The following is a 13367-nucleotide window of genomic DNA, read 5'->3' as shown; positions in this document are numbered from 1 at the left end:
AGAGCTCAGCAGGTATAAAAGCCCCACCTACTGACCAATCAGTTCTCTTGGAAAATGGCCTGTCCGTTTGATGAGAACCCGGTGGATCTTGGTGCACAGCTTGTGCGAAGAGCACTCAGGCGCGAGAGAATATTTAGAGATCGCTGTAATCCGTTCGAATTGTCTGAACAATCACTGTACGAAAGGTACAGGTTTTCGGGAGAGGGGTTACAATACATCTGTCAGCTGCTGGAGCCTTACATCAGTAATGTAACGCACCGCAACCACGCGCTGACAGTCCCGCAGACAGTGTGCATTGCACTGAGGTTTTTTTGCCACAGGTAATATATTTCTTAGTGATGTTTGGAATTATTATGATGTCTTTATATCCCTCGTTGGATGGGTTACAAGCAAGCCACAGATAAAATGCCATTAATCAATTATTTGTTTAAGTAAATCATGGATTGATTGATTCATTCATAGGTACTTTTATGTATTCTGTTGGCGATGCCGAAAACCTCGGGAAAAACACAGTATGTAGAGCTATTCATAAAGTCGCGGGGGCCCTGACTGAGCTTGTCGATGCATTCGTGGTGTTTCCCGGCCACCTGCCCACGCAATGCATTAAAGAGGGCTTTTATGACATCGCAGGTAAGCAAGGTTGATGTGTAATTTGCATAATCTAGACTAAGCCCTGGGATGTTTTCCATTGTATATTAAATGCAGCACATTCCTTTCACAGGGTTCCCCAGGGTGCTGGGTGCCATTGACTGCACCCACATCCCCATCTCTGCCCATCTGGGTGAGAATGAGGCCGACTTTGTGAATAGGAAGTCCTTTCACGTTTCAATGTCTCAACATTCAGGTAGAATTCATCTTACAATATTATGTTATGTCAGTCATTTTAAATTAAACTGTCCAAATGTATAAAAACACCCACACAATACTTTTTTCAGTAGTAGGCTTGCTATGTTTGAGTCCTTTTTAAATACACATTGCAGCATCACTCACTACAGTTTATCCCCAATGCTTCTGCAGATGACATGTGACCATCAAATGACGGTCACCAGTTTGGTGGCAAAGTGGCCGGGGTCTGTCCACGACTCCCGCATATTCAGGGAGTCTTTGCTGTGCCAAAAGCTGGAGCAGGGTATGAAAAATTTACATTGGTGGCTATAGATTTTGATGATATCCTTAAGCATTTTTTCCACACTTATCAAAGCAATTTCTTTTTATCTTTAGGGCAGTTCAGTGGAGTACTCCTTGGAGACAGAGGCTATGCCTGCCTGCCTTATCTCCTGACCCCCTATCCTGATCCTGGTGCAGGGCCACAAATGAGGTTCAATGTGGCCCATGCCAAAACCAGGGTCAGGATAGAGATGACCTTTGGGGTCATCAAGGCACGGTTTTCATGCCTCCGTGGCCTGAGGGTGGCCACAGACCGGGCATGCAGGATCATTTCTGCATGTGTGGTTCTGCACAATATCGCCACAATGAGGAAGGAGAGGACCCCCCCCAGTGACCCCCCACCCCCGGATGTGGTGGACCCCATCCCTGTTGATTTCCCTTCAGGCAGGGCTGTGAGAGAGGCCATAACTGAAAATTTTTTTAGTTAAATGAAAAAAGCAAACATGGAATTTTTTTTATTTCTTTTTCACAGTTTTAATTTTTCTCCCGCTCCTGAAACAGAACAGCACATTTTGAGTCTCAGTGTTGCCTGTCTGAAAAACATTACATCACTGATAGATAGATAGATAGATAGATAGATAGATAGATAGATAGATAGATAGATAGATAGATAGATAGATAGATAGATAGATAGATAGATAGATAGATAGATAGATAGATTTAATTTATTGATCCCAAACTGGGAAATTCCCCTGATGTTAACTGTTTAATTTGCCTGAAAATAAATCACTGAATTACCTTCTTCTCATGTTGTAATTTTTCCACCTCAAGTTTGAGTTTTTTCATTTTCAGTTCTTTATATTCAATATCCAGTGTCTTTGCGGCAATGTCTAGTTCCAGTTTTCTTTTGTACAGCATTCTCACACTGTCAGCTCCGACCTGAAACAAATTAAATACATTTTACAGTTGCTTCACCATATGAGCATTCCTGCTTTTAATGGCTGGCTTTAAAATAATGCCAATGTCACACTGACTATCCCCATTAAATTGAAGTTAATTACATCTTGCGACTGTCTCCTGCTGGACTGTCTGGAGGTGGAGGCCACAGGCTCGGGGTCTGGAGGATTTCCCTCTTCCTGTGAAATATACATCATAGCAGCTAATTCATTTTAAGATAGCGAGCATTGAGGACACCAGTTAGTCCCATGTGCAGACCACCACCACCATTAGTGAGACATGAAAGATACATCAGCAACTGCCAAGTGTCCACACTGGATCTATGTTAAAACAGGGTGAATGACATATAACTGTTAATTATGGACTACAGTGTACCAGCAATGGTCTTTCTGAGCCTGCAGACAGTGTCTCCTCCTCATCCATGGCCTCCACCTGAGTACAACCCCCCCAAATCTATGATCAGCAACCACAGATGACACGTGTAAATGTATATGACAGGTTGACTTCACTATTACCTCTGCATGGGACAGTGTTTGTGTGGGTGGGGGCAGCAGTGTGAGAGTATGAGTCTCACTATCAACTGTTGAGAAAATACATGTTACACTCCCACAGTAAAAATATTGGATAATTGTGTTCTATAAACAACCCAGTGTTTTAACATTGAGTCACTGAGACGTACCCTGAACAAATAAGGTGCTGCGGGAGCTGCCACTTCCACCGGGGTCTGATGTCACCCCCCCCCCATACCCTCCAACAAGGGTCGACCCTCATTGTTGGAGAGGGCCAGTTCCTCTGCAGGTGTGTAAGGCTGAATGGGAGCCCCCCCCCTGTCTTTTCCCACTGAGCTTTTTTCCTGTGGGCTGCAAAGAATATCATATCAATTCCATTGTGATCATCCTACACAGACAGTGTGAAGAAGTAAAGCGTTGCACAGGTTGGAGGCTATATAGCCTCCAACATGTAGGCCTACATATACATATGCTACATGTATAAGATATAGTGAGCGTACTGACCACTTTGAAGTATATTTTTATACTTATGTTTGATTTGCTCCCATGTTCTTTTTGCTCCACTCGGGTTGCATCTGAAATAATAAGGCTACAATCACATGCCATAACGAAAAATTTCATACACACATACATTTATGGAACACACAAATGTTACTGTAGTCAGATATACAAGTGCAGTCATAGTGGGGAAGTAATATTATAATGGCACTAACTTACGCATTGACACAGTCGGCGATTTTTTGCCAGCAATCCTTGCACCGTTTGGCAGCTGCAACTGTGTTGCTTTTTGCCTGAATTATTGATTTGTATTCCTCGTATTTATTAATTATTATTGTTTGCTCCTCCGTGGTGAAATATGTGGCTTGGGCTGATTTTTCCATGTTTGCGATTGGTCGCATGCAGCAAACTCCGCCCTTTTTATGTGAGCGCGCTCAGATCTAGATTGGACAAGCCTGAATTGAATTAGTGAGTTGATAGCCGGCTTTATGGTACCGAAAATCCGGAGGGCGGATGTCTCGTTAAGTGAAGCCCGATAAGTAAGAGGAAGCCCGGGTAGGTTAATCAACCTTTATGGTACAGGCCTCAGGCCTCAACATTGTTCATGTGGGATTATTGTTACACCCCATGCAGACCTCCTGTCGAGCATCAACAACACACACACAGTTAAAACAGACAAAAAAGGAAACTGTTTAACTATGAAACCTACTAAAATCAAAGGAAAATGACCAAATAAAGCCAGTAAAGAAAGCTTGGCAAGCAAAAAGGGTCTGCTTCTGAAACATGACAACTTAAAGGTTGAACTGAAACAACATTCCAGCAAATGTGTAAACACACCCTTAGAATCCTTTCACTTCTGAACTGTTTAGCGTGGCTCAGATAAGGATGAATAAAGCCACATGGCACAGTATGACTTGCTTTCACCTCTGCCTCAGCCTGATGATATGGGTGGGCAATAAAAGTGACCTTTCAGTCCATATTATTCAATGCTTACACTCTCTACTTCATTTGCAAATATCTAGTCTGAACAGGAAAGAGTGAGAGGAAACTGACCAACTGAACTGAACTACAAGTAGGATGCCCTGTGGGGCTAAAGAATAAAAAGTTTCTGTCTATAATGGGGCACAGATTGAACTGGCAAAAGTATTTGTTTGTAAGTCAACTTAATTACCAAGCTCAACTCACTTGCAGCTGTCACTTTATAACCTACAGTGCACAACTGTGCACTAAGCTTTGACTTGGTGTCAGTTGCTTTAGGTTTACAAGTTGACAAACACAAACTAAACCAAAATACTTCAGTGATGAGGGTTATCAGTTATTGTCAATCACTGTCTCACGAACAGCAGCATGCCACTCTTCTCTCTTCTTTCTGTCATCTCGTCGAGAGCCATGGCTCTCTTTGAGAAACACACACACACACACACACACACACACACACACATTCACCCCTGAGGCTGCCCAGTGCAATCACAGTCTGATCTGCTAACCAGTGAGCAGAGTTCAGGGCCTCGCTTATGAGCACCACAGTAATGGTAAATTTCCATTCCGTTTTGGCCACTACTGCATTAAGGTTACAATTCTGGTAACAGTAATAGGCCTCAGTCACATGGTTTGATGATGTTTACTGTGTTATTGTTTTATAAAATTCTGTCAAATTATTCATTCAAAACAACTAGTAATTAAAGTAACAAAATAAGTTACTATGCAAGACCAGCAAAAGTTCTTGTTTTAGATGCATGCATTACGTGAGTTTTGTCCTTTTTAAAACAGAACAGTGCTTTGAACATCATGCTGATTTTGTTATATGTGGTTTTGCATACATTTGTTACATAATGATATTCTGTAAATCAATGACAGAAAAATATACAGCTCCTTGGCCCCACCAGTGGATTTATTTCCTAATTTTCTGCTCCCAATTTTGGACATTCTGGTCAAAGGTGCGCTCACCTTTGCTCACGCAGTGAAACGTCGGAGGAGAGGAAAATAGGCCGGTGCGCTCGTGCGTTTTATTTTTTATTCACCCTGTCAGTTCGCTTCATTCATTCTGGTCGGTGTTTACATCCCGCCGCAGACCAATGTGCAGGACGCACAGCGCGCACTCGCTGACCAGATACTGCGTGTGGAGCAGACCAACCCGGACTCTTTAGCTATTGTCCTTGGCGACTTTAACAAAGGTAACCTCACTCACAAACTCCCCAAATACAGACAGTTTATTAAATGCCCGACCAGAGAGGAGAATATTCTGGCTCGCTATTACACCACTGTCAGAGATGCTTATCACACCGTCCTCCGCACTGCACTGGCCACTCTGACCACGTCATGGTCCCCCTGATTCCTGCGTACAGGCAGAAACTAAAACTCTGCAAACCCGTAGTGAGGACATCAAGGAAGTGGACCAGTGAGGCTGTGGAGGATCTCCAGGCGTGTTTGGACTCTACTGACTGGGATGTGTTCAGGACTGCCACCAACAGTCTGGATGAGTACACGGAGGCTGTGACGTCCTACATTAGCTTCTGTGAGGACTGCTGTGTTCCATCACGCACCAGGGTGAGTTACAACAATGACAAATCCTGGTTCATAGCCAAACTCAGACAGCTAAGGTTGGCAAAGGAAGAGGCCTTCAGGTGTGGGGGCAAAGACAGATTCAAAGAGTCGAAGTACAAGTTTGGAAAGAGGCTAAACGACTGCACTCTGAGAAGCTCCAACACCACTTCTCAGATGCCCCCATCACCCTCTGTGACTCCACTATTGACACTGTGGAGTCTTTCCGCCTCCTGGGAACTATCATCTCCCAGGACCTCAAGTGGGAGCCGAACATCAGCTCCCTCATCAAGAAAACACAGCAGAGGATGTACTTCCTATGGCAGCTGAAGAAATTCAATCTGCCAAAGACAGTGATCGTGCACTTCTACACAGCCATCATTGAGTCCATCCTCACCTCCTCCATCACCATCTGGTATGCTGCTGACACCGCCAAGGACAAGGGCAGACTGCAGCGTGTCATTCGGTCTGCAGAGAAGGTGATTGACTGCAATCTCCCGTCTCTTCAGGACCTGTATGCTTCCAGGACCCTGAGGCGTGCAGGAAAGATTGTGGCTGACCCCTCACACCCTGGACATAAACTCTTTGAGACACTCCCCTCTGGCAGGAGGCTGCATCAGGACCAAAACCTCACACCACAAGAGCAGTTTTTTCCCATCTGCTGTCAGCCTTATTAACAAGGCCTGGAACCCCCCCGACACTCTTCGCACTTCACCTCTGACTCTACTTGTCACACTGACACTGCCATAACCATAACCCTATGCGTTACATTAATGCTTTGCTTGGACTTCCTTTTGAAAAAAACAGACTGTGCTTCTGTAAAAAAACAACAGCAACAACAAAAAAACAGATTTGTGTATACATATTTATATTGTTATGTTATTGTTCCTTTTACTGATGCTCTCTATGTTTACTATCCACTTTTGCTGCTGTAATACCTGAAATTTCCCCACTGTGGGACTAATAAAGGTATATCTTATCTTATCTTATCTTATCTTATCTTATCTTATCTTATCTTATCTTATCTTATCTTATCTTATCTTATCTTTATGTAGGTTAAGTTTTAATTGGGTTTGTCTTTTGTGTTTTTAGTGCCACAGCTGGTGGTGTCCTCCATTTACTGTGTGGTCGTGGCGCTGGGGGTTCACTCACTTCACTCAACAGTTCTGTCCTATCAAACCTCTGCTGAGTGAGTGTATGTGTTTGCATCACTAAGGAATACAATTAATTAATAATTTTATCAACAACCTCAATTCCAAAAGAGGACAAACATTAAATATATTGTCCCTGTACTGTTTTAAATTGTGTATATGTAAAAGAGGATTAGCAAATGATCACATTCTGTTTTCTTCTCTTTTTTTCTCAGTACAGCTACAGAGTTGGGTAGTACTCATCTGTGGTAATGCAGCAGACACATAGACCATTGTATTTTGGAGGGCTGACCATACTTCATCAATAGACTGGTTGACAAGCTGTTGTTTGTAAAATAATGTGGAAATTAATAATTGAACTGTTTATCATTGCAGACATTAACTTGTTTGGTCCAATGTGAACTAACTGTGTTAATTGGGAAAACCATGTACTGCTGCTAATTTTAAATAAAATCTTGCTTCCACGGTTTGTTTCCATTACGATTTCACATGGTTCATGCATAAGAACACTCTGTTTCTCTTACAGTTATAGAGTGCAGCCAAAAACCAGGTTCTCCCTCCCCTCACATCATTCCTTATTTTCAACATTTTTTAAAGGCATGTGTTGTTCTTTGTAGAGATGTACACTGACATTTTGGCACTTTATTCTAGAGCAATTTACAATGTAACAGCATGTAAGTCAATACTCATGTATTATTAAGATTGTCAGCACTAAGGAGCAGGTAGCACAGCACACACACACACACACACACACACACACGCACGCACGCACGCACGCACACGCACGCACGCACGCACGCACGCACGCACGCACACACACACACACACACACACACACACACACACACACACACACACACACACACAAGGAGGATTTCATCACTTGTGGGGACATTATATAGACACATTGGGCTCTATTTTCGACTCCGCAGGCGGCACAGTAGTATTTTCGAGCGGCGCAGGCAGGCGCACGGCGCACTTGGTAAACAGAGGCATACAGAGGTGCGCCAGCTGGGGGTTGCGGCGCAGTACGGGGGAGGTGTCCGCATAATGAGCAGGCGCATTGGAATTTTCGACTATTTCGGTCTACGCCGGCGGCGTTAATGTGCGCTAAAAGCTCGCCACCTCAGACCTGGTCAACTCTGTGCGCCAGCGGCGCAAGTGGATTTTCGTAAACCGGCAGCGTCGTCCGCTCTCGTCACCAACACCTCACAGTCTGGTTTCCACAGTGTCTGGCATTTCACTGCGATCAATAATTAGCAACAGAACTGTGCGGTTGTTTGGATGATAAAACGCTAATGCTAATCCTCTACGAAGCACCAGATGATGGCAAGAAAAGCCTAGAAATATTGAGGTTTGAGTTTGAGTCTGAAGAAAAGCCACGTATTGTCGGGCTGTACACAGAGTTAACCAATGTACTAATGGCTGACGGGGAAGAGCTAGCGGACTATCTAGCCCGTGTTGAGAAGATAGTGGCCGCATTAAACAGAGCTAAAGAGACCCTTTGTGATGCACTTCTGATGGCGATGGTGTTAAAAGGACTCACAAACGAATACAACCCATTTTTGGTGCATGTTACTCAGACGAGGGAAGCGCTGACTTTCGCTGAGTTCAAGGCTAGACTGAGAAGTTTTGAATGCGCACTGCGATACCGCAACAGACCGCTAATTGCAAGGCGTCCGAACCAAAGTTTAAAAGAAAGGAGAAGAAATACTTCAGTGGACAGTGCTTTATTTGTGAAAAAGTGGGACATAAAGCAAAAGACTGCAGAAACGGAGACAAGAAAACAAAGAGGAGAGTTTCTAATGCTCAAAACACAGACAATGGACAAGGCATTTTCCGCGGTAGAGAAAAGCATAAACCCGCAAAGGAAGAAGAAGAGACATTTGTGCTCCGGGTGAGTGAATGGAAACCCCATGACACGCAGCAGCAAGGTGCCTCTGCCCACATCATGACCGACGAGGCAGCCTTCATCAGATTCGACGAGACATTCCGGCCCAAGGATCGCGTCATGCAGCTGGCGGATGGGACACAGATCCGGCAGCGTCCTGAAGAAGGGGGACGCGCAGATTGAACTGATCGACTGCAATGGGAGAGTGGTGAGCATCAAACTCACAGACACCCTCCTGATTCCTGGTTACCCACAGAACATCCTGTCTGTGGAGGCGGCAGCTACCAAGGGAGCGAAGTTCAACTTTGAGAAGAATAGCAACAAAATGATTCTTCCTGATGGCACAACATGTAAAATGAAGGTAAAGGACAGATTGTATTATCTGGACACTGTAACAGAGAATGATGTAAACGGTGAGGACTCTTCTTCTCGTCTTTTGATCTGAAAACTTGGCATGAGGTGATGGGTCATTGCAACTACGGTGACATAGTAAAATTAGAAACGGTAGTAGATGGTATGAAAATCAAAGATAAAACATGCAGACCCAATCAATGTGAAACTTGTCTACAGGGAAAATTTTTCCCAAAACAGGAACAGACAAAGTCATGTACGGGCCAAGGAGCAATTGGAGCTGGTACACACAGACCTGGGTGGGCCTATTGCCCCAGAGTCATTTGAAGGGTAAAAATATGCAATCACTTTCACTGATGATATCTCTGGTGCTATCTATGTGTACTTCCTTAGGAATAAAAACAAAGCAGTTGAGGCAACTAAGCAATTCTTAGCTGACACAGCACCTTATGGTAAAGTAAAACGTCTGAGATCGGACAATTGGACAGAGTTTGTTTCAGAAGAGTACCAGTCATTACTGAGAAACAATGCTATAAAGCATGAGAGATCAGCACCCTACTCCCCCCATCAAAATGGGACAGCGGAGAGGAACTGGCGTACACCATTTGAAATGGTCAGATGCATGCTGATTGAATCAGGTTTACCTAAAGAGTTGTGGCCAGTACAGCTGCAGTCATAAGGAACAGGTGTTACTGTAAGAGAACAGGGGAGACGCACTATTACCTTTTTACTGGAAAAAGACCAAATTTCTCTAAAATGAAGAAGTTTGGTTCAGAGTGTATGGTGTATGAGCAAAACAAGAAAAAGCTAGACCCTAGAGGCAAAAAGGGAATCTTTGTTGGTTTTGATCGACATTCACCTGCTTATTTGGTTTATTTTCCAGAGACAAGGTTCAGAAACACAGACTGGTCCACTTCATTACAAAGAGCGTGACTGAAAGTTACACATAGACCGACACAGACCGACCAGAGGACCACTTTGTAGAGTGGTTAACAACACCAAGTCAAACTAGTCAGCCACTGACCGAACGGATGGAGCAGAAAGACACAGACATCGAGTAAGATTCAAAATCGGACAGTGACACAGAACTTATCACTGACACACAGACTACATGTACCACAGGTAGAATCAGAAAGAAACCTAAATATTTGGAGGACTATGAATGTGCAGCGCAGAGTAGCGAGTTAACTATTGACTATTGTTACCGAGCTACAGTTGGGCTGCCACAGACCTATAAAGAGGCTATAGCATCACCGATATCTGAAAAGTGGAAAAAGGCAATGGAAGATGAAATGGTTTCATTTAAAGAGAACAACACCTACTCACTTGTACCGTTACCAGAGGGTAGACAGACAGTGGGGGGGAAGGTGGGTGTATGCTGTCAAAGAGGTTGATAAAGGAAATGAGGCATACAAGGCCAGGTATGTAGCAAAGGGGTATAGTCAGGTAGAGGGACTTGACTATTCTGAGACGTTCTCTCCAACAGCCAACTTAACGTCACTGCGTGTGCTGATGCAACTGGCTGCACAGCATGACCTGACACTAAACCAGATGGACGTTAAGGCTGCATACTTACATGCGCCTATAGACTGAGAAATATATATGGACCAACCCGAAGGTTTTCAGGTTAAACCCAAGAATGGTGCACAACTTGTGTGTAAGTTAAACAAATCAATCTATGGACTTAAACAGTCTGGTAGGAATTGGAACATGATGCTCCATGAATTTCTGATTGAGAATAAGTTTGTACAGAGCCAAGCAGACCATTGTATCTACACTAAACTGTCTGACAAAGAAAAAGTGATTTTGTTAGTGTGGGTCGATGATATAGTTGTGGCTGCAAGTAATGAGACATGTCTAAGAGAGGTCAAAGAGAAACTGAAAAGTAAGACCTTGGACGTCTCACTCATTTTATTGGGATTGATTTCACACAAAAAGAGGGCACTGTTAACATGAACCAGTCCAGGTACATAAACAAAATACTGGAAAGGTTTGGCATGGCTGAGTGTAAAGCCAGAGCCACTCCTAGTGAAATCAAATGTGATCTGATTCCAGAAGGGGACCAAACTGACCAAAGAAAGTACAGAGGAATGCTGGGCAGCCTCATCTATATCATGACCTGCACTAGGCCTGATATCAGCTCGATTGTGAGTAGACTGTCACAGTACATGTCCGATCCCAGAGAGAAACACGTGACTGCTTTAAAGCATGTGTACAAGTACTTACAAGGAACTAAGGACTATGAGTTGTGTTATAACAAGTGTAACACTAGACTAGAACTGATGGGATATTCCGATGCTGACTGGGCCAACGATGCTGAGGACAGAAAGAGCACTACAGGTTATTGTTTTATCCTAAGTCCGGATGGTGCTATTGTTTCATGGAAAACAAAGAGGCAACAAACAGTTGCACTGTCAACATGTGAAGCGGAATATGTAGCATTGGCAGCTACTGTTCAAGAGGCGCTCTATCTGACTCAAATACTAAAAGACATGGACAACAGTTTTCAGCAAACAACAACAACAATGTTTGAGGATAATCAAGGGACTATCCGCCTTGCGAAGAACCCTGTGAACCGACAAAGGAACAAAACACATGGACATAAAGTACCACTTTATCAGATCCAATGTATTGCAGGGCAAAAATTGTTTTGGTGTATTGTCCAACTGAAAATATGGTCGCAGATGTGTTCACAAAATCTGCTACAAGGGCCAAGCTTGAAAAGTTTTGTTCTTATGTGTTTGGTGACTAGTATTATGGTCAAAGTGAGTGGCATTATCGAGTGGGGGTGTTAGAGTGCAATATTTGCCACTGTGTTATTTTGGTTGGCACTACTTTATTATGCGAAAAGGTTACGTGCTTAAATAAAGAAGGGCGGAGCCCACCTGCTCTCGGAGTTCCTGCAAGAGTGGGTCATGGCGGCTACCAGCTTAATGAGAAACCTGTCTCCTGCCTCTTATGTACTTAGTGACTAAGTTTGTACCTCTGAAAAGATGTCAACAGAAGCCACGGACCCGGGAGGAGGGTCAGGTGCCTCCCGTGCTCCTAACCAGACACCCGCTGCAGATGTGTCAACACTATGCCAACCAGAAACAGCCGTGGCATCCTACAGAGCATATATACTGCATCTATCTCAGAGCACTCGAGAGACAGAGAGAGACAGACACATGGAAAAAACATAAGTGATGATGTTGTCCGCTATTACACACGTCATTTCATTCCAAATACAAATGTTATCATTGTAATGCTTAACGTTATCTACAAAGATGGAGTACATCATTGCTTTGAGGAGGATGAGGAGGAGGATTCCAAGGATTTACCATCTAAGGACCTCACATTTAGACATCAGAATCAGAATCAGAAATCCTTTATTTATCCCCAAGGGGAAATTGTTTTGAGCTTTTGCATTTGAGATTAATTTAAGGCCCAACTGAAATGACACAGTCATCCCTTCTCAAAAATGACTCCATATCAGAAACTACATACTCCTCAACAGGAGCCCCATACCGCCCCCCTCCACCCAGCCTCTCCATAACTGTAGATCAGGTGAGGAAGGAGCTATGGAGGATGAAGGCAAGGCAGGCTATAGGCCCAGATGACATCAGCTCCAGAATACTCAAGAACTGTGCAAATCAACACAAACAAATAGACTGCCACCTTGCTGCGTGGACCATCGACTACCTCACCCACAGACCACAGTATGTGAGGCTTTATGACTGTGAGTCCAATGTGGTAGTTTGCAGCATGGGGGCTCTGCAGGGTACAGTGCTCTCTCCTTTTCTCTTCACCCTCTACACATTGGAATTCAGATACGTACAACACTGACAGCTGTAGAAGTTCTCCGATGATACAGCCACTGTTGAACGTATATCAACGAAGAATAAACTGGAATACAGGGAGGTCGTCACCAACTTTGTCGAATGGTGTGAACTGAAACACCTGCACATAAATGCCAGCAAGACAATCACAGATCACATATCCACAGAACTTTAATGTATCACTGCGTTGATGTTGTTTCACATCACATCACAAACCTGTTTTGCATTACTGCATTGATATCCACTACATCCATGCAAATATCTTGTGCAATAATACAAATTTTTTATTGTGCTTATATATTTTTTCTACTGTACAAAACACTGTTTTTTATTATCCTTGTCTTAACATGTGCAACTCTTCTCTATTAACTCTGTATAGTCTTTTTGTACATAATGTACATATATAGATATATATCCATTTTATTCTTGCTATTATTGTGTACAGTGTGCCTGATGCCACAAAATAGTGCTACTTTATGGAAATAAACAACCTGAGAGGTCGATGTTGTCAGTGTTCCTCCTTCTGTGTCTGTAAAAACATTAG

General features: G+C 43.5%; 1 protein-coding gene across 1 annotated transcript; it reads left to right on the top strand.

Moving 5' to 3' along the window:
- Nucleotides 1–54: 54 nt before the first annotated feature.
- On the top strand, nt 55–1595 carry LOC139341481 (putative nuclease HARBI1). The gene is made up of 5 exons (XM_070978033.1): nt 55–317; nt 461–630; nt 722–812; nt 981–1129; nt 1222–1595. Exons 1-5 carry the CDS (start codon nt 55–57, stop codon nt 1593–1595), a joined length of 1047 nt encoding a protein of 348 aa, XP_070834134.1.
- Nucleotides 1596–13367: the final 11772 nt, after the last annotated feature.

This window comes from Chaetodon trifascialis, chromosome 13, assembly GCF_039877785.1.
Source record: "Chaetodon trifascialis isolate fChaTrf1 chromosome 13, fChaTrf1.hap1, whole genome shotgun sequence".
Classification (NCBI taxonomy): Eukaryota; Metazoa; Chordata; class Actinopteri; order Chaetodontiformes; family Chaetodontidae; genus Chaetodon; species Chaetodon trifascialis.
This window is presented reverse-complemented; position numbering and strand designations above follow the sequence as displayed.